The sequence below is a fragment of the Cherax quadricarinatus genome, chromosome 25 (genome assembly GCF_038502225.1).
Source record: "Cherax quadricarinatus isolate ZL_2023a chromosome 25, ASM3850222v1, whole genome shotgun sequence".
Classification (NCBI taxonomy): domain Eukaryota; kingdom Metazoa; phylum Arthropoda; class Malacostraca; order Decapoda; family Parastacidae; genus Cherax; species Cherax quadricarinatus.
Genome location: NC_091316.1, coordinates 3798054 through 3819694, shown reverse-complemented (window position 1 = coordinate 3819694; position 21641 = coordinate 3798054). Strand labels below are relative to the sequence as shown.

The 21641-nt window shown below is 41.9% G+C and overlaps 1 protein-coding gene across 3 annotated transcripts in view; it reads left to right on the top strand.

The window, feature by feature from the left end:
- LOC128690026 (uncharacterized) overlaps positions 1-21641 on the top strand; it is a 58615-nt gene that overhangs the window by 18116 nt on the left and 18858 nt on the right. For all 3 annotated transcript variants that reach the window (XM_070088576.1, XM_070088574.1, XM_070088575.1), the window contains exon 3: positions 20095-20275. In XM_070088576.1, the coding sequence (XP_069944677.1) occupies positions 20095-20223 (129 nt within the window). In that variant the 3' untranslated portion in view covers positions 20224-20275. The remainder of the gene's footprint in view (positions 1-20094; positions 20276-21641) is intronic.

Sequence of the window (21641 nt, the reverse complement as noted above, 5' to 3'; positions counted from 1 at the left end):
GGCTGCTGTCTACCAACCTACTACCACAGGACGGTAGTACCACCCTGGGTGGTTGCTGTCTACCAACCTACTACCACAGGACGGTAGTACCTCCCTGGGTGGCTGCTGTCTACCAACCTACTACCACAGGACGGTAGTACCTCCCTGGGTGGTTGCTGTCTACCAACCTACAACCACAGGACGGTAGTACCTCCCTGGGTGGTTGCTGACCGAGGCAGGGAGACCACAAAAAAAACAACTCATTCACCATTATTCATTCAATAGCTGTCATGCCAGAAGTGAGCCGATATCACAGTTCACATGACCCACCGAACAGCAACATTGTCTTTATTTGGAGGCGAAAAACCTGAAGTGGAAACTTAGGAGGAAGATGCGTGGGGAGAGTAAGACAAGAGTGCTGCTGCCAGGCTACCTTAATATCATGCAACATTAAACCTTCTTCCCCTCCCTCCTGCCCAGCGTGAGCACAGTCACCACCACAGCTGGCCCACTCGAGCATACATTAAATCCCAGCAAGAAAATCATTCTCCTGGCCCCTCGTTAAGCCCCGGATCACTCCCTAAACTCACTTCCAACAACATTCTATTTTTTTTTCACTTTGACGTTATCATACCGAATGCAAACGTGATTACTTTCCTAGGTAGCGAGCAAGGCATTGTTGTGTTGGAGGTAGGTGTGGGGGGGGTGGAATCCTGACGTAGGCCGTAGCTAGGCCTACGCACCACCACAGGAGGCCCGCTTAGCGATATTTCAAGATGAGTAATTTTTTTCCGGGCGGGCTGAACGGACGTTATTTTACTCGTGATTACGCCTGGCTTGAATATTCATCCGGGGCGACACTGGTACACGCCGCGATGGTTGTAATTTTTAACCGCGTCCTACTCTAGCGACTCATCTGCACCGCCCGAGCAAGAGAGACAGACGGTGCTGCCTTCCATGGCAGCGACTTTGGCCTCTCCGTCAGCAGCGCCTCGGGCTGAGAGTAGCGGCGGGCGAACACCACCGCTCGCCGCATTATTAAAACAGGCAGTCTCATTTTTATAACCTAATTTCGCTGGGAGTGGGTTGAGGAACGCTGCCTCAGAGTAATCGCTTGGGACACGGAGACTAGACTCATTTGCATTTTGTGAATATTAAGTTTTTATAAGTACCCCACGACACCGGTAGCAGGAAGGGCGTAAACGACAGCAGAGTGAGAGGTGGTTAAAGAGCCTTAAACACCACCTCCCAACACTCTTCAAAGAGTCCCACTCTTATTATAACCACGTCCCTGCTAGGCTCTTGTAACAAACGCAAGAACCATGGCAGTATTCCAAGGGTGCCTGGCTGCAGTTCTTGGTACGAGGTGGTTTAACCACAGGCGACAGGTAGGTATCTTAAGCCTCAGTGTTGGCCTGCCAAGGAAGGTGGGAGAGTTGAGGGGCCACATACGCCTGTGTTACCCCGGTGGGCGCCGGCCTGCGCACGCCCACAGATGCAAGGCAATGAAGAAATATGCCCAGGCGTTTCTTGCTGTACCATTAGTTAATTACGACTTCCTTGATGAGAGTTTAAAAATGCATGTGATCTGTAAAAATGACGCATGTAGCCACTGTTTGGTTTGTAATAATGGAAAGGGTGAGGGGGTGAAGGGTGGAAGGGGTACAGGATGAGGGGAAGGGGCTTAAGGCTGAGGGGAAAGGAGGGGAGGGGGTTGAGAGCTACAGGAAGGAATCAACCCTTCAGCAGCTGGTTGGGGGCCCTACGCCACCCATGAAGTTTTAGGGGTGACGTATGGGCCAAACCCAGCTGCTGAAGCAGTGGCCAAACAGCAGACAGGCAAGAAAGACAGCATCCAGCAGACACAGCGATAACAGCCTCGGTAACAATAGCTTCAATAACAGCCGCGGGAACCACAACAACAACAGTTTGAGAGACTCGTACATCAACATTTACATCTTTTATATTCATCCTCGCATTCTTTTTCTTGTATTCTTCTCCCTTGTCGTTTTCTGTAATTTTTCATTTTCTCAATATGTTCATCTTCCCTTTCTTGCATTTTGAGTACCTGAGTGTTCTACACCTACCACCAGACCCTTGTGAGTTCAGCACTTACTTTTGATTATAATAATACACCAAACACTTTATATCTGTAATAATATTCATAAATCCCTTTATAATCACACATTACTGTATATTAGGTCTAGCAAAAACTTCGATTGATTACGGCAAAGTATTTTCTCTTTCAAAGGTTAGAAACGAGAGGTGTTTCCAGTATATTTTACTAGCCTGGAGGTATTATTTTTTAATCTGTTATAGTATATTTTATTATTAATATGTCAGCAGGACTCTTCTGGAGGTGGAAAGTAGAATGTCTGCTTTCTGTTACATGGTTGAGTATCTCTCTCTTGGAGTGGGAGGGGGAACACGATACTTGTGCTCACAGTAGTGGGAACGCCGTTGTGGAGGTGGGAAGTGTATTGCTTGCACTCTCAAGGATTGGTGGCTTGAAACGCTTCAGAGGGTCGCTGGAATACCTGTCCCTGCACTTTTGGCAAGACAGTTAAGGAGCGAGTGATGGTGACTGTATTCTCTTCTTTGAAGTCACCCTTCATTAGTACGAAACAGTCGACATGTTAAAACCAATAGATATAAAGTTGTATGCATGTCTAACAGCGTATAACATTAGAATTTCTTAGTTGTTTTCGGTGTTTTCTTGATTTGAGAGAACTTTCGACTAGATGTGTGTGTTGGGCTTAATATATTCGAAACGCCAAAATTACTTAAGTCTCTCCTGGCAACACATTACTGCTGTCTCGCAGGAGCTCAGTGTCGCTTGTTCTGTCACTTTACGCACGGCCGCCCATGGCTACCCACGGCTATTCACGGCCACCCATTGCAACCCACAGACATTTACGCCCGCCTGCGTCTACCCACAGCAACATGGGGGGATTTTTGCAGCCACATCCAGTCGCAGTAATGTAAGCCTTTCTCGAGTGAAATTCTGTTGCTCAGAGGATAAAAAATTCTAAGAGTGATTGCGTATATTGCAGAAACCAACTGCACCATAACTCCTGTCTCACCACCATAACCCCTAATTACCATCACCTCCCACCATCACCTCCCGCCATCACCCCCACCATTACCCCCTCCCCCTCTGCCAATCGAACCCACTACTTCCCGCCCACAGCATCATTGCAGCACTACTACTACACCAGTGAGGACCTGCGGTTTTCATAGTACCTGGACTATGGGTCCCGGCTAATGAAGCCAGTGCGAAGGACGCTATATTGATAACTTTTGGCCTGTTTTACTCTAATCAGCTCGGGGAATTGATATGGATAGCCAGTTGAGCCTTCCTCTTTCAGTAGGAATCGTCACCTTGAAAAGATTCTCTACGCATTCAACATTCGGAACAATTCTCTCTCCTTACACACACACACACACACACACACACACACACACACACACACACACACACACACACACACACACACTGCTTTGTATGGTATATAAACGTCATTATATTTTACCAAGTTGTGCCTTATGTATACTGACTTCTGTTATCCACTTTCCTAACTGCACTATTGAGGAGACTTTAACTCTCCTGGCTTTCAGGTCCTTGCGATTCCTTAATGGGAAAAGTTGGTTTTGAGAGGGTGAGACTCCGGCGGTTGGGTAGGATCTGGAAGACCCAGGCTAAGTGAAGGGCAAACCTAGACAGAGTGGGAGTAGAGCAGATCCTACAGGAATATAAAATCAAGCCAAACACCATTAGCAGAGAGAGCAAAGGAGAGGGAGAAGGTTGAGCATAGCGTCAGTATTGAAGCAGGCACTTGGATTAACCATTTATGAGAGGGGTGGGTAGATGGTGGTAGTGAATTCAACAGTGTGCCTCTAGGTGTGTATTAGCAAGACCCGTCCGGGTTACTCTGCACAGGGAATGGTGAAGGCTCCAGCCTCCGTTCGCTAGGAGCAGGACACGCGAGCCACCTTCCCGTCTCAGTGTCTGTTCTGAACCCTGTAGTGAAATCCTGGCGACGGTGACCGCAGACTTTTCCTAAAGCGGTACTACTAAATTATGTTTAATAGTTTAATTTACAAGCTTAGATCTGTTATCTTGCCTCGGTTCATCTTAAATACTTTTGGTCAAGTATGCTACCACGCCTCAGGATGCCTTCCACAACAGTCGACTAATACCCAGGTACCTAGTTACTTGCAGGTCAAAGGGCTAGATCGTTAAAGGATACCTGTCTCTACCTTCGTTCAGCTGGTAATTGAACCCCGGTCCCTTCGAATATTAGCAGAACCCTCTGTAACTGATCTGTTAATTGTCTTAAAAAATGTATTTTATCCTCTCATTCTTTCTAGTCCATATAATTAATACAGTTTTAGTCGCCATTTAATTACAATATTCTGTTTGTGTAAATTTGTGTATCTGATGTATTGAAAATAACACTGCCATAATTTAAACCATGACCCTTGTGGGTTTAACGCTTGGTTTTGATTATAATAAGCTAAACCAAAGTTTAGATTGAACTGACTGAAAAGCCTAGGTACAGTTACTGGGTGGTGCTTCTGATCCCAAGGACCGTCACAAGCTCAGCAAGTATGGAGACTTGTCGCATTAACACAGTAATGTTTTCTCTCAACCTGATCGGAGACCCATTGTCCCTGGGGAGACGGGGGAGTGTCAAAATTTTCCTGAAAGAACTAGATTACAAGCTCATAGAAACTACTAGATACTTGGATAGCTACCTTCCTCTACCAGCACGATAGTGGCGATCCAGAGGAGGAATGCCTGCTGCATCCTTGGTAATATATATATATATATATGTGCGTGTTTCTGTGACGTTCTCAGCAAAACTTTTATTATGCCTGAAGTAATGAGGTGGAAGTAGATGGAAAAAATAATGAAACGTTCTAGGAGAAATCTTTAGTTTTAGTCACTTTATTTATTTCTCAGAGATTGTCTTCATAATTTGCACTGTATAAGGATCCTTCACACACACACACACACACACACACATACACCCACACGGAGCAGGGAGAGAGAGGACCTAGTAGCGATCAGTGAAGAGGCGAGGCCAGGAGCTGTCTCGACCCCTGCAACCACAATTAGGTGAGTACATACACGCAGTACGTGCCTCTCCTGTACATATACATTAAACCCTGCAACATGTATTCAATATAAACTACATCAGTAAAGCATTACTCACCGCGTAACTACAAATGTTATCCCGTAAAAAAAAAGTGTTCCATTGGTCCATTAGCGGACACAAGCCAGTCATCAGTATAGCCGCTTTGGTTCTTTAAACGCGCAGTGTAGCCCCGTCAAAACCAACTAGCTTAATAACCAATCAGAACGCAAATTGACAGCCGTTCTGAAATGTCGTTGGCTGCCTCCCAACTGGGCGCATCGCTTCACTGGGTTAGGTGTAATGGCTATTAATTTTCGACCATCCGAGCCGGCGCGCCGCTCCAACATCAAAGAATGTTTCAAGTCTCCCCGGTTTGTTTGATCATAACTTTAATGAAAACTGTATCTGGACCACAACTTGCCTGACTTAAAGTTATCCCGGCGGACGAGTATCAGTGGCCTTCGTCACTTTGCGTATTAGTTAGCTAATAATTGGGATGCTTCCCAGGAGTAGGAGTGAGTGAATATTTAGAGAATGAAGTAGACCTTGTTTTTTATCATATCTAGTAGGAGTATCAGAACTGGTTCCAGTATGCCTGCCCGGCCCACGACCGTCGCATGAAAGGTATGCAAAGAGCAGATCACATTTTTTTTTCCTTTATTTTTCCCCCCTTCAAATGGGATTAAAAAGAATTTCCTCCCCGGGCCAATGTAGTGTACCTCGGCCAATTAAGTAGCAGGGTGCAAGAGGAAGCTAACTTTCCCCTGACAGGTAGGTCGATATCCCGCAGCTGCGCCATGGAAATAGCTGCCCTGAGAGCAGACGCAGACTGCACCCGTGGAGCTGCGTCAGCAGGATTAATTCTGTGTAAGTGTCAACAAAAGGTGAAGACGCATAGGGCCGAGCTGCTCACTCTGAGACGAGTTCTGTGTTGGTCCTTCAAGGAGGGGAGATGCGTTGATGCTGGTGAAGGAACCGGTGCTATACTCCAGTTTGTCGGGTCAAACCCGATTGACGTCCAATTTCCAGTGCGCTTTATGACCCCCCTGGTGGGTATAGCGCTTCCTCGAGGGTATGACGATAAATTTCTTTTTCCTGGTGTATATGAGAGGTGGAGGCACCGGCACTCTCAGTGGCACCCCCTCCCCAACTGTTCGTTCGTCTACTTGCTGGTCTGTTGGTGTGATGTACTGGTTCTGTTGGTGTCATGTGCTAGCTCGGTTGATTTACGTAATCTCCCCATGATTTAGGTCACTGTGGCAAGTACTGGTCGAAGTGTTCCCACGTAAATGTCACCACTGCCACAATAACTACTACTACTACTGCAAGATGCTGGAATAGTAAGTTAGTTTATTCAGGTATACACAAATACAGTTACATAAATTATCATACATAGCAGCATATGTGTACAGAACCTAGGAGATAACCTAGAAAAGTCAGTGACTTATTTCCATTGGGATTCTTAGTTATTTCCATTGGGGGAGAATCAGAGTCTTACTGCCGATCTTTTACGAGTTCCCAGTCATCTTGTGGAGTGAGTCCTTGTTGCCTCCTGTTGGACCTTAATGCATCTAGTGACTGGTGTTTTCCAGCTCAGTGTGTTGCTCTGCCAAGCCTTTATAGTTCTGGCCAAAAGGTAACTCCATAATTCTCTCTCTCTCTCTCTCTCTCTCTCTCTCTCTCTCTCTCTCTCTCTCTCTGACATATTTGTTTAAATTATTTTATTCACTATTACTAAGCCCTGTATAACCCTTGCCGTTTAGCGCTTCTTTTTTATTACAATAGTCACTATTACTAAGCGACACACACACACACACACACACACACACACACACACACACACACACACACACACACACACACACACACACACACACACACACACTAAATTTTTCCTGCTTATATTTTAAGCAACATTTGATGCTTGGCTAAAGATGCCAGGAGTTACTCTTCATATTTCCATGAGATGCTGTTAATAATTAGTGATCATTTTTAGGACGTGTCTACCGAGTATATATACATTTGGTGTGTTTGTGTAGTATCTTATTTGCATTTGCCGGGATGGATTCTCGGCTCCTGGCCCGGCTTCTTGCCACCTGACAGGCTTGTAGCCAAGAGGAACTATCGTACATACCTTCACCACTTGTATGATTTGTCCAGTTCTCGTCTGCATGTGTAGTTACTAGTTGTCAAAGGCACATATTGATAGACACTTGGCCTGTTTTATGTGCGCGCGCGCGTACATGTTTTGAAGCGCGTATTAGGTGATTCTCGCTACCTTCAATATACCTATTGCTGCATTATTTGCCATATGTTATCGTATATGAAGAGACTCTTGTTAAACACCAATAACGTTCATGTAAGTAATGTATATTTTTTGTTAGTCTTATATACCTTTACCATTGGTATCTGAAGAATGTGTGTGTGTGAAGTGGTATCAAGTGTCACTAAGTTACAGGTGCACGGACAGTAAATTTTATCCCCAAATATAAACCCTCCCAAATTACCACAAAATCGCCATCTTCCTCAGGATCCGTCGCGCCGCTGCGTCTCATTATCTACGGGTTGGCAGCGGATCTGACATAACTCAATTTCTGTCCTCAGCAGATACGAAATATTGTCCGAGGTAAGTGGGATCATAGAGTTCTCGCGCTGATTGAGAGGTTCTGATCGCCTTACGTGCATCGCAACTTCTTTCAAAACTCTTCAGACGTAATCTAATCCAGTTACTTCCAACCGATTGTCTTTTGTTTCCAATATTGTCCGCATGCAGTTACTGAACCTCAGTAAATTAGTAAGGTATAACAAATTTCTTACAAGTAACAGCGAGAAATTCTTGAATAAATAAGTTATCGGTGTATAAATAATCTGCAGAAAGCACATTAAGTTCTTTCTCGATGAAAATTCATACATAACTCGTAAGCCAAAGCCAATGCCAACATTAGGACGAATCGTCGGTCTCCTAGCAACGGGACGGATCTGGAGGCTGTAATGGGATTTAACATGTGGTGAGTGCAGATATGAGAGCCTCATCCCGTGCCATCACAAATTTGGAGTCCCTTCCATTTATAGCAATACTTCTCTTGAGTGGGACAATTTCTCTCAAATAATTTATAATACTTGGCTCTACCTAAAAGTAATTCCATTTCTGCAGTCATTAATATTTTTGTTTTTTTTGCTTAAAAGACGAGAAGTTTTGTATCCCTTTCAAGTTTAATGTAAAAATTACACGGGTTAACTTAACACGTAATACGTAAATTGTCTTAATGACCTTTAGCTGGTATTAGTCTTTACTAGGAGACAAAACTATTGATCTGGTGAGGGCGAGGTGTACTGGTCGAGGTGTACTGGTCGAGGTGTACTGGTCGAGGTGTACTGGTCGAGGGGTACTGGTCGAGGGGTACTGGTCGAGGTGTACTGGTCGAGGTGTACTGGTCGAGGTGTACTGGTCGAGGTGTACTGGTCGAGGTGTACTGGTCGAGGTGTACTGGTCGAGGGGTACTGGTCGAGGGGTACTGGTCGAGGTGTACTGGTCGAGGGGTACTGGTCGAGGGGTACTGGTCGAGGGGTACTGGTCGAGGGGTACTGGTCGAGGTGTACTGGTCGAGGTGTACTGGTCGAGGGGTACTGGTCGAGGGGTATTGGTCGAGGGGTACTGGTCGAGGGGTACTGGTCGAGGTGTACTGGTCGAGGGGTACTGGTCGAGGGGTACTGGTCGAGGGGTACTGGTCGAGGTGTACTGGTCGAGGGGTACTGGTCGAGGGGTACTGGTCGAGGGGTACTGGTCGAGGTGTACTGGTCGAGGGGTACTGGTCGAGGGGTACTGGTCGAGGGGTACTAGTTATAATCTGGTACTCAAGACATGAACTATAAACTGGCAATCTATAACCACTTTCCAGGAGGAAATACGTTGTATCAATATTGGTCGAATTGCCGACAACATGTTAAGTAAAAGGACACAAATGTAACATTTTATTGTGGCAACGTTTCGCTCTCCAGGAGCTTTATCAAGCCGTTACGGCTTGACAAAGCCGTAATTCCGCATCTCCTAATTTCCAAACTACATTCACACCACACATTGCCTTTAGACATGTCATCTCCACTGTCTCCAACCTTCTCCTTGTTACAACATACACCACCCATGTTTCACACATATTAAAAGCGTTGTTATAACTATACTCTCTTACATTTCCCTCTTTGCTTCCCTGGACAAAGTTCTTTATCTCCAGAGACTCCTAAGTGTACCACTCACGTTTCCCCCTCATCAATTCTGTGATTCACTTCATAGACCCATCTGCTGACACGTTCACTCCCAAATATCTGAATACATTCACTTCCTCCACACTCTCTCCCCAGGAGCTTCCCATCACTGAAAAAATGCATAATTTATCAATTAAACTTTATAATGGGTACGTATAGGACTTGTATATAGGGTTTGCCACTATCCACAGTTTCTGTATCTACGGCAGGTCCTTGGAACGTATTCCCCACGGATACGGGGGTCCTACTGTACAATTTTTTTTTTATATGGGTCATATTACTTATTCTGCTCGTAAGTTGAACAAAACGGTAAAAAGAGTAACTGGACTATTGTTATACTTAAATTTCTGGTTCTGCAATTCAGTCCATAATGCAATAATTAAATTAACTTTGACAAAATTTATTATATCATTTATGGAGCAATTCACACATAACCCATAATTTTCAGAGAACCACAAATGAGTTTTTAGTCCATGTTCTCTCTCTCTGACCTGTCTTCTAGGTTTTCTTCTGACATAGACAGATGTCAGCCATAGCTCCGTGTCTTCCTTTGCAGATGACACCCGGATTAAACCATACCACGGGCGGGATTGAACCCGCGGTCAGAGAGCCTCAAAACTCCAGACCGTCGCGTATGGTTTGTTTACAATCGTGTCATTACGATTTCGTGAGACACCCGGATTGCCGTGGCAGTGACCTCCATCGAAAACACTGCAGGATTCCAAGCGGACATCAACCAAATCTTCAAACGGCCACGCAAAACAATTGAAGTTCAACGAAGAGAAATTTCAATTACTCAGATATGGAAAACTTGAGGAAATTAAAAATGTATCAGAGTATACGACAAATTCTAACCATACAATACAGTGGAAAAAAAAAGGACCTGGGAGTGATAATGTCAGAGGATCTCGCCTTCAAAGACCACAACAATGTATCAACCTCATCGGCTAGGAAAATGATAGGATGGATAATAAGGACCTTCAAAACTAGGGACGCCAAGCCCATGATGACACTATTCAAATCGCTTGTTCTCTCTAGGCTGGAATACTGCTGTACATTAACGGCCCCCTTCAAGGTTGGCGACATTGCAGACCTGGAGAGCGTACAAAGGACTTTCACAGTACACAAGTGCAATAATGCACCTAAATTACTGGGAACGGTTGAAGGTCCTTGAACGGTATTCTCTGGAACTCAGGCGAGAGAGATACATGATAATATACACTTGGAAGGTCCTGGAGGGATTGGTACCAAACCTGCAGACGAAATTCACTCCATATCAAAGCAAAAGACTCGGCAGAAGATGCAACATTCCCCCGATGAAAAGCAGGAGTGCCACGAGTACTTTGAGAGAACACAATAAGTGTCCGGGGCCCAAGACTGTTCAACTGCCTCCCAGCATATATAAGAGGGATTACCAATAGACCCCTGGTTGTCTTCAAGGCAATGGATAGGCACCTATAAAGTCAGTACCTGACCAACCGGGCTGTGGTTCGTACGTCAGTTTGCATGCGGCCGGCAGTAACACTCTGGTTGATCAGACAATGATCCACCATGAGACCTGGTCTCAGATAGAGCCACGGGGGCGTTGATCCTCGAAACCCTCTCCACGTAAACCTTATCTCTTCCTCACATAATTTAAAACATACAAAGACAGTTTTAATATAATACAAGGCTGTTTTTTCCATTGGGTTTCTTCGATTTCTGAAACCCCTTTTGTAACCTTACACGAAAGCTATATATACAGGATTTTTTAACATTTGTGGGAATTAATCCAACCAACTGTTTTATCATGCCTAATTTCCATTTTCAGAGAGAAAGACTTTTCACCTAAAAAAATAACTGGGCTATACTTCTCCATTTTTAATAATTTTGGGGCGGATATTCAAAATTCATTAAAAAAGCGCCAGGGGTACTAAAAATATACTTAGTTAAAATCATAGAATTTTAACATGATATGAGGCATTGTAATTTTGTGAAACACTAATAGATAATGCTAATGTATATTATTAATCAGTATACAAAACTATCCCTGGCGTGATTTTTTTAGCAATTTTGAAAATCTGCCCCAAAATGGATAAAAATGCTGAACTCTAGTCCAGTGATTTTTTTTAGATGAAAAATCATTATCTCTGAAAATTCAGGACTGACATTCACACTGAGTCTATCAACTGAGGATTATATACATTAAGGAATATTTGGGATTATCGTGTGTTATCTACGAGTATAAAAGGATAAAAAGTAGAAGGCGCTCTTCCTATCCTCCACTTCCTCCAGCCTCTGACGGCGTGAACCGAGAAATGTATACAGCACCATATAGAAACATATGGAGTGGAATTTACATGAGTGGTGAAGCTGGATGAGAGACGCAGACTGAAACTGCTTCTACTGAAGCAATAGTATCTATCTTACGCTTATTTTACTGCCATTCACAGCTGTGTGTACCAGTAGTTCCCCTTACCTGAAAAGGATTTCGGGGGTCAGTGCCTCCGCGGCCCGGTCTGTGACCAGGCCTCAGGGTGATCAGGGCCTGATCAGACAGGCTGTTATTGTTGGCCGTACGCAACCCGACGAACGAACCACTGCTAGTTGTCTTGCTATCTGTTGACTTTATATTATCCTTGTTGTTCCCCTATGCCATCAGCTTTTGTTTTGGCCATCAATCTTCGACGTTTCGGTCCTTCTTAGTCCAAGACGGACAGAAACGTCGTAAGTTTTTCTCTTCTCTATAATACCAGTCACGATATTGTGCCCTTTTTGTCCTTTGTCGAAGACCTTCTGTAAATCCAAATATATTACATCTGTTTGGATTTTCATCCCAATGACTTGTGTTAGAGGCACAAGGTACGTAACACTTAATAAGGACTATAGCAAAGTAATGAGAACTCTCAACACTTTTATGCAACACCACTGGCACGTACACCAGTATATGCAACACTGGCACGTACACCAGTATATACAACACTGGCACATATATCAGTATATACAACACTGGCACGTACACCAGTATATACAACATTGGCACGTACACCAGTATATACAACACTGGCACATACACCAGTATATACAACACTGGCACGTACACCAGTATATACAACACTGGCACATACACCAGTATATACAACACTGGCACGTACACCAGTATATACAACACCGGCACATACACCAGTATATACAACACCGGCACATACACCAGTATATACAACACTGGCACGTACACCAGTATATACAACACTGGCACATACACCAGTATATACAACACTGGCACGTACACCAGTATATACAACACTGGCACATACACCAGTATATACAACACTGGCACGTACACCAGTATATACAACACCGGCACATACACCAGTATATGCAACACTGGCACGTACACCAGTATATGCAACACTGGCACGTACACCAGTATATGCAACTATATGCAACAGTATTAGCAGTCATCCAGGTCGATATTTTTACTGGTTCTTCATTAACCATAGTGTTAAGTGTGGCAAGATTAGGGTGGGAGATGACATATGTTGTATCGTCAGGTGTTGTGAAACAGTAGGTGGATCATTGATGTATAAGAGGAAGAGCAAAGGACCAAGGACACTTCCTTGTGGTACTCCAGTAGACAAGGGTAACCTCGTTACCAGAAAAGCAGTAAGAACAAAGGAACAAGGGGCCATGATGGTAAATTACACACCCAAAAGAAGCACAAGGTGTACATAAGGATGCTCGTGGTTCAATTGGTAGAGGATTAAGCTTGTACACGGGACTTGGGATTCAATCCCCGGACGAGTGGAAACGTTGGGCATGTTACACATGCTACCCTTGCTCACCTAGCAGTAAGCAGGTACCTAGGTGTGGGTTATTTTTTTAAAACAAAGGCTTAGTACACAAAACATACAAACATAAGCGCCCCTTCATCACAGAGGCAGAAGAACAAAAAAAAATATACATGGCACCATTAGTCTCTAAATAACAGGATGACTAACAAAAGTCGGTCCGTATGTGTCACACTTCAAAGCCAGAAATATACAGGTTGAATATCCAGCTATACATATTACACGTAAATAGCGCCAATTTTTTTTTTCCAATAGTATCAGTCACACTATACACCCACCACACCCACGCGCACACTTGAAAGGCGTCATAATGTATAATTGCCATCACCATGCAGGTACATGGTACGCCAGGATAACTCAACAAGACAATATCAATCATCTCCCGTTATACACACGAAACATGTTTCAAGAACTGTACATTTGCCTCAAAAATATAAAGTAGTATTGTAAACAGAACACAGCTCTAGGCTCACGAAAACAACACACACACACACACACACACACACACACACACACACACTACATAGTATATGAATGCACCTGCAGCAGTACACAAAAGACGGCACTGGTATACCCGAAGCACCAGGTATACCATACAAATATGGTCAGATAAAAAGAAAACCACATCCAGCAACCACACGCATCACGCACAACTACAAAGTATTGCAGCATTAAACATCCTGAACACCAAGACCATACCACAAAAGTTCCGTGACTGATTCCTTATAGACATGCACACCATCCGCACACAACTCATGCATTCCAAACACTGCACACAAAAACACACACCCTCCTAAGGTTTCCAGCCTACATATCACTCCCTGCCATCAAAACGCGCAAATCTCGTAAAACTCGCGTCCCATTTCGCACCCATGACCATACGATTTCTGCATTTTGTCCTATAAAACGTCCCAGCCATCGTGTGAATTAATTCCAGAGCACCCGTATCGCGCAGAGTCCATGACATGTAGATACAGTAATTAGCAGCACCGGCTACGTTTGCCGCTTACCTAAAGGCAGTTCGTACAGGAATTTTCATATTGATCCTTCAGAACCCAGATGTGCTACAACAGCAGTAGTAGACAGGTCTTAGACCACAGTGACGTACCAGTGATTTACAGGCAGGCCAGGTAGGCTAGTTAGCTTGTAAATTCAACTATATACAGCGAATTATAGGCCAATTTAAGGCAACAATTATAAGTTAGATTAGGATTATTTATGTAACTAACCACATTGGCCTAACTGTGCCTAGCTAAACTCAAACTATTTACACATTATTGTTATTAATTCATACTGTGGAAAATTGCATTTATCTGAATGTATCATTATGTACATAACAGTAAATGAATAAAGATAATTATTATTTATCATTTAGACAAGTAGGAATTTGGGACACCTAGGTCGCAAAAAATGTCCCCCTTCGATACCTACCACTGTCATATCCATAAGTTGCTCTGGACCTATTATAAATGAAAAATACATCACCAGGAATACTGGCAAATATATAAATTTGACTGTATATTAAAAATAAATAGTTATATATATACACAATTACATAACAGAAGGAAAATATATCTTAATATCACTCACCAATTTGACTGGAGATTAAGGTGTATCATACTCAGAAAACCACCCTGTCTACATTCATGATAATAATACTGGCCAGAACTATAAACATAATATAGACATGACTTAGCTGGGGTTCCTGGAGCTGCCTTGTCCAGTCGCCTGATATCTCAAGTTATGCAGGAATGCACATCCAACAATTTCGCCTCCTATTTGAGAGGTGTCAACCCAATTTTAACCTCTAGAGCACGAAAATTCCTTCCCATTACACTAACGTTGTATCCAATTCAAATTAACAATGGCGACCCTCCTTCTGCCCAGGTGCAGAAAATTTCCCATTTTTAATGACATAAATTTTATTAAATACAGTATGGCCATCTATTTACATATAACTACTGTATTTCTGGAAAATATATACGGTATTTTCCACACTGCGGCCGTCCGGAGTTCGTTGCTAAACGACTCAAATTACTCCTTCCTTTAGGAGACGATTCCAGCCGGTTCTGGCTTAAGTGGCTGTTCTCCTAGTAGGTCTTACTACGATTTCATCTTCCAGCATCACTTGGTCTGCGTTATCTTCCTTATCACTCGTGTCACTTTCCCTCAGATTTTCATTTACGTTTGATTGAACACCTAATTCCAAGGGAATCAATTTATTAATTGTGCGTAAACTTTCCTGGCCACGACACAACACTGACATTCCTGACAACACCTTGTGCATCTGGGTACAATGTCAATACTTTGCCCAGAGGCCACAATGTTCGATGTTGTTCAGTGTCAATTAACACAATGTCACCTGGTTGAATGGTCTGTCGATTTACTGCCTCTGTCGCACCATAAGTGTTCACGTAGTGTATGAAAATATTCCTTATGCCACACATTAGACCAATGATCAATTACTTTATTTAACATTTTAAATTTATTACACAACACTGCCGCATCATTGTAATCTTCATCACTTTCTTCTGGATTATCTCTATAGACAGGGGCAGCTTCCAATTTCCTTCCACATATTAGGTGAGGTGTTAATACATCTGCATCAGGTGTGTCACTCATGTACGAGAGAGGCCTATTATTTATACGATTCTCCGCCTCCACTAACACTGCACGGAATTCTTCTAAATTAATTCTCTTCCGGTGTAGTACTTTACGGAGACACCTCTTCACTGTGCCTATCAGTCTTTCGTACAGCGTTCCCTGCCAAGGGGCTCTAGGAGTAATAAATTTCCAGGTACACCCTCGTTGGGATAACAGAGATTGAACATCGTTACTGTTATTTAATTCTATCAAATGTTGAGCACCTGCTACAAAATTTGTGGCATTATCCGAAATCATCAATCGCGGACAGGATCTCCTAGCTGCAAATTTTCGAAACAGCTGTATAAACTGTTCTGCAGACAAGTCCTGTGCCACTTCTAAATGAACTGCCCTAGTAGCAGTACAGGTGAACAAACAAACATACACTTTCAGTGGAACACCATCTGAAGTACCTGTTAAAATTATTGGACCACTATAGTCTACACCTGTTACATCAAATGGTTTCACTGATTGTACATGCTACTTTGGCAATGGAGGATCTGGGTACATATAGGATCTGGCATCCACACGGCGACATATTACACAAGATTTAATCACCCTTTTTACACTTTGCCGTCCTTGTGGAATCCACAAAGTTTCCCTAATACAATTTAAGGTATCTTGTACCCCACCATGCATTACATTTTTATGGGCATTTAGAACAATCAAATTTGTTAGATGATGAGTTTTGGGCAGTAAGATAGGGTGTTTAGCATAATCACCCAATTCATCATTTTGTAACCTACCTCTGCACCTAATTACATTGTTCTCTAAATACAGCCCCAATTTCTCTATTATGGAACCTTTCACAATTTTTCTTTCCATCATCAATTTAATCTCATTTCCATAGATTTCTTCTTGTACCCTCTTTATCCAATATTCAAGAGGATGTGAAAACTTATATGAAATATTCATCTTCTTTAGAAATTTAAACACCAACTTAGTTACATTGATTAGTTTGGGCAAAGAAGAATACCTATTTATGTCAATGGCTAAGGAAGGACAAACTATTGGAGTGGTGGTCACGGTAATTTCAACAGAAGCAATATACGCCTTTTGTACAGGCCAATTAGCTTTATTTACCAACCAGCTCAGTCCTTTAAACCATTATACAGCATTTATAAATTTAGCATGAGGTAAACCTCGAGACAAGAAATCAGCTGGATTCTCCTCACCAGGTATATGATTAAATGTTAACACATGCTGACCCAAACTATTATACTTCTCTTGCATATGATTAATTTCAGCGACTCTGTTTTGTACGTACACAATTTTACTGTTTCCATTACGAATCCATTGTAAGGATACCTCATTATCAGACCAAATTACAGTGTCGCTAATGTTTATCTCCTGCAACTTATTTCTTATATAATTAGCTAATTTGACACCTACATAAATGGCTGTTAATTCCAACTGAGGCAAGGTACGTGATTTAATTGGAGACACTTTAGCCTTAGACATAACAAGAGAAATAACAATATTACATTGAAGGTAAGCAACTGCTCCATATGCCAATTTTGAAGCATCACAAAAAATGTGGAGTACATTTTTCCCATTTGGATTGGCCACCTGGTGTGGGAACTCCAACATTGGAATTTTTTCATAATCACCAATTAATTCATCCCACCTGTTAATGAATTCCTCAGGTAGAATTTCATCCCAAGCACATTTAAGTTTCCATGCTCCCTGAATTAATAATTTCCCTCTTATAGTAAGGGGTGACACTAAACTTAGTGGATCAAAACATTTGGAAACTTCAAGTAAAACTCTCTGTTAACTTATTGGGCATACTGTAAATGTTAGGTTTTAACATTAACAAATCTCTCTCAGTATCCCAAGTTAAACCCAATACATTACTACATTTTGGCATTTCATCTCCAGGGTAATCTTTACTTATTTTGTCCTTTAATTTGGACGAATTACTATTCCATTCCCTCAGAGGCATATTTGCACTTTGCATTATTTTATTAGCCTCTCCATAAGTCATTAACAGTTCCTCTTCAGTTGACGTCACACCCAGGAAATTGTCCACATAAAATTGTTTGCTCATTACTTTACTCAATGGACTTTCCATACGTTTAAGGTGTGCATTTATCGTCGCTTGAAGTAGGAACGGACTGGATGTAGCACCAAATAATACGCTCCTAAAGTGAAAGGTTTTCAGAGGGCTAAGTGGGTCACTAGGATTCTCAGGCCATAAGAAGCAGGTACAATCCCAGTCAGCCTCTTGTAAACCCACTCTTAGGAAAGCTTTACTTATGTCAGCCGTAAAGGCATAATTTTTCATCCTGAAATTTAATAAGATATCTCCTAATTTTTCCGTCAACGACGGACCTGTCATCAAACAGTCATTTAAACTAGGTACATTTTTGTTATTCCTGGCACTACAATTAAACACAATCCTCAGAGGAGTGGTCTTAGAATCCTTCTTCACTCCGTGATGTGGCAAATAGTGACCATAAATTTTGGCTTGCTCAGGAGGTACCTCTTCTATAAATTTATTAATTAACTGCTCAGCAATTATATCATTATAGGCAGTTAACAATTCTGGTGTCTTATTCAGTTCGCGGAGCTGAGCCTTTAACTGCCCATATGCCATTCTGTAATTAGTGGGCAATTCTGGATGGTTCAGTCTTCACGGAAGTCGTACCCAGTATTGTCCAGATTCAAATTTTACATCTCTCAGGTATTGCTCCTGAGTAAAAGAATCGTCTGGACTTTCTTCATTTACATTTATTCCAATGCTGTCTAATTCCCACAATTTATGCACTGGCTCAACACCATCCTCTATGAAAGAATTATACTGGGGTACGATTTCATGAGTAAGACACACAGTTATGGTATATGTAGTTTCCTCTAGTCATGAATTATTATTACGAGGAATCCTACCATACATTACATGGCCTCCTGCAGTCTTCAAAAGGGTGACACCACATTTCTTTACCATACCCTTTACAAAGGAGGCATAATAGTCACTACCTATCAAAATATTTATTGGACCTACAGAATCATCACTTACACCAGAAGGTGCTAAATTTACATTATGTGAGAGTCTTTCTGTAGCTTTACTAAGCCCTACTGTAGATATTTTCTCTGGAAGTCTATCTACAATTACTGCATTAACACGTTTTTTCTCATTGCCCAACCTGACAGTTACATAAACAGTGTCATACAGTTGAGCCCTTTTGTCCGAGAGAAAACCAGATAATTTTAAAGTTGTGGGATCTCCCATCTTTACTTTCATACCATCAAGACATTTACGTTTTATGAAAGTACGCTGGGATCCCTGGTCCAATAATGCAGTTACATTTTTTGATTTATGCCTTTTATCATCAATTTTTACCTGTAACACAGGTAAGGCTACTTCAGCAAAACCATCATTATTAACATTAGTAGCAATTTTTACATTAGCTACTGTTGTGTCAGGATTGTCAACATTATCATTATCATCAACATTATCATATTGACTTTTACACATGACTATATGGTGTCTTCAAACCATACCCCCGGCCGGGATTGAACCCGCGGTCATAGTCTCAAAACTCCAGCCCGTCGTGTTAGCCACTAGACCAGCTAGCCACAATAAGATTCATCCAACTAGGTATATTTCTACACCATAGGAAGGTTAGCACAGGCACCTCTGTGACCACAAATGCAAGTTTTTACAGACGAATCTCCAGCTAGCGTGGCCGTGACGAACTCTAGCTCAAGTCCCTTCACTGCCGTCAACATGACTCAAGAAATCGTAATGACACGATTGCAAACAAACCATACCCCCGGCCGGGATTGAACCCGCGGTCATAGTCTCAAAACTCCAGCCCGTCGCGGGTTCAATCCCGGCCGGGGGTATGGTTTGTTTGCAATCGTGTCATTACAAGTATATACATCACAAGTATATACAAGTAGGCCATCACGCTGTGATGGCCTACTAAGTGGTGGAAGGGAAATATGGAGAAGCAGGAAACTAGTTGCCGCTGTCCCCCCCCCCCCCATACAGTTGAAAATCCAAACTTGTTGGATGTCCAAGCCCCTAGCACTCAAAACCACTTTTACTCCCAACCTTTTCTGGGATGACCCTTAACCCTCCTTCCTTCCATCCCAGATTTACACACCCTCCTAGTTTTATATAAACCTATTGTTTATCGGTGTATTACTGTTCTCCATTTAATATTCACTAATAAATATTGTACCTATAATGTTAGTTTTTGGAAATTCTGAAATTAAAGTTACACCCTTAACAGACAATGGCCGAGGACGAAGATGTGGAAATTGAGCCAGTGACTGAAGAGGATGAACTAACAAACTACAAACCCCCACCAGAGAGGACGTTGGAGATGTTGAACAAGGACACTGAAGACGAGTCACTCTAAAAGTACAAAGAAACGCGACTAGGGAGTTCTGCTGCTGGGGCCACAGTTATTGGTATGTTAAATTGGGATTTCAGATGGAATGTAGATGTTGGGTATTCACTTATTATGGCAATTAGGTGCTGTACAACAAGCAGATAAAGGCAGGATCTCAGTGGTTTCCCATTAGAGTTATTCACCTTAAAATTAGGTTATGTAAATTCTCCAGTATTCAGTGTATATACAAATAATTATATATTATATTATATATATATATATATATATATATATATATATATATATATATATATATATATATATATATATATATTGTCGTGCCTAATAGGTAAAACTGGTCAATTAACAAGAATTCATTTAAAATTAAGTCCTTTCTAAAATTTTCTCTTATACGTTTAAAGATATATTTTTTTTCATTAATGTTAGTGCAAAAAATTTTAATTTTGTACCAAAAGAATCTTAGAAAACTTGCCTAACCTTATAAAGTGTAATTTAATTTAGCCTAATCCAACTAAATATATTTTAGATACGTTTGCAATAATTTAATAAACAAACACAGTGAAATATATTGTTTTCGTTAGTTTCAGAATGATTTTTGCGAAATTATTGCATACACAAATTTTTGCTTGCTTTATTCGGCAAAAAGAGCGTTGCTGTTTAAGCCAAAATGGCAAGTTTTTACCTATACGGCACGACTAATATTTGTATATATAAGTGTTATTAGTATAATGATGCCTATATCATCACTTAGTAATTATTCCGACTTTTATCAAGTTAGCATCAAAATTCTTTTTAATTAGCAGAATACGATTAAGGCCTTAAAATTAAAGTTCATAGTTCAGTGAACCTTGATTCCAGTGTTGTATACGTGCCAGTGTTGTATATACTGATGTACGTGCCAGTGTTGTATATACTGGTGTACGTGCCAGTGTTGTATATACTGATGTACGTGCCAGTGTTGTATATACTGGTGTACGTGCCAGTGTTGTATATACTTGTACGTGCCAGTGTTGTATACACTAGTGTACGTGCCAGTGTTGTATATACTAGTGTACGTGCCAGTGTTGTATATACTGGTGTACGTGCCAGTGTTGTATATACTGATGTACGTGCCAGTGTTGTATATACTGGTGTACGTGCCAGTGTTGTATATACTTGTACGTGCCAGTGTTGTATACACTAGTGTACGTGCCAGTGTTATATATACTAGTGTACGTGCCAGTGTTGTATATACTGGTGTACGTGCCAGTGTTGTATATACTTGTGTACGTGCCAGTGTTGTATACACTAGTGTACGTGCCAGTGTTGTATATACTAGTGTACGTGCCAGTGTTGTATATACTGGTGTACGTGCCAGTGTTGTATATACTGGTGTACGTGCCAGTGTTGTATATACTGGTGTACGTGCCAGTGTTGTATATACT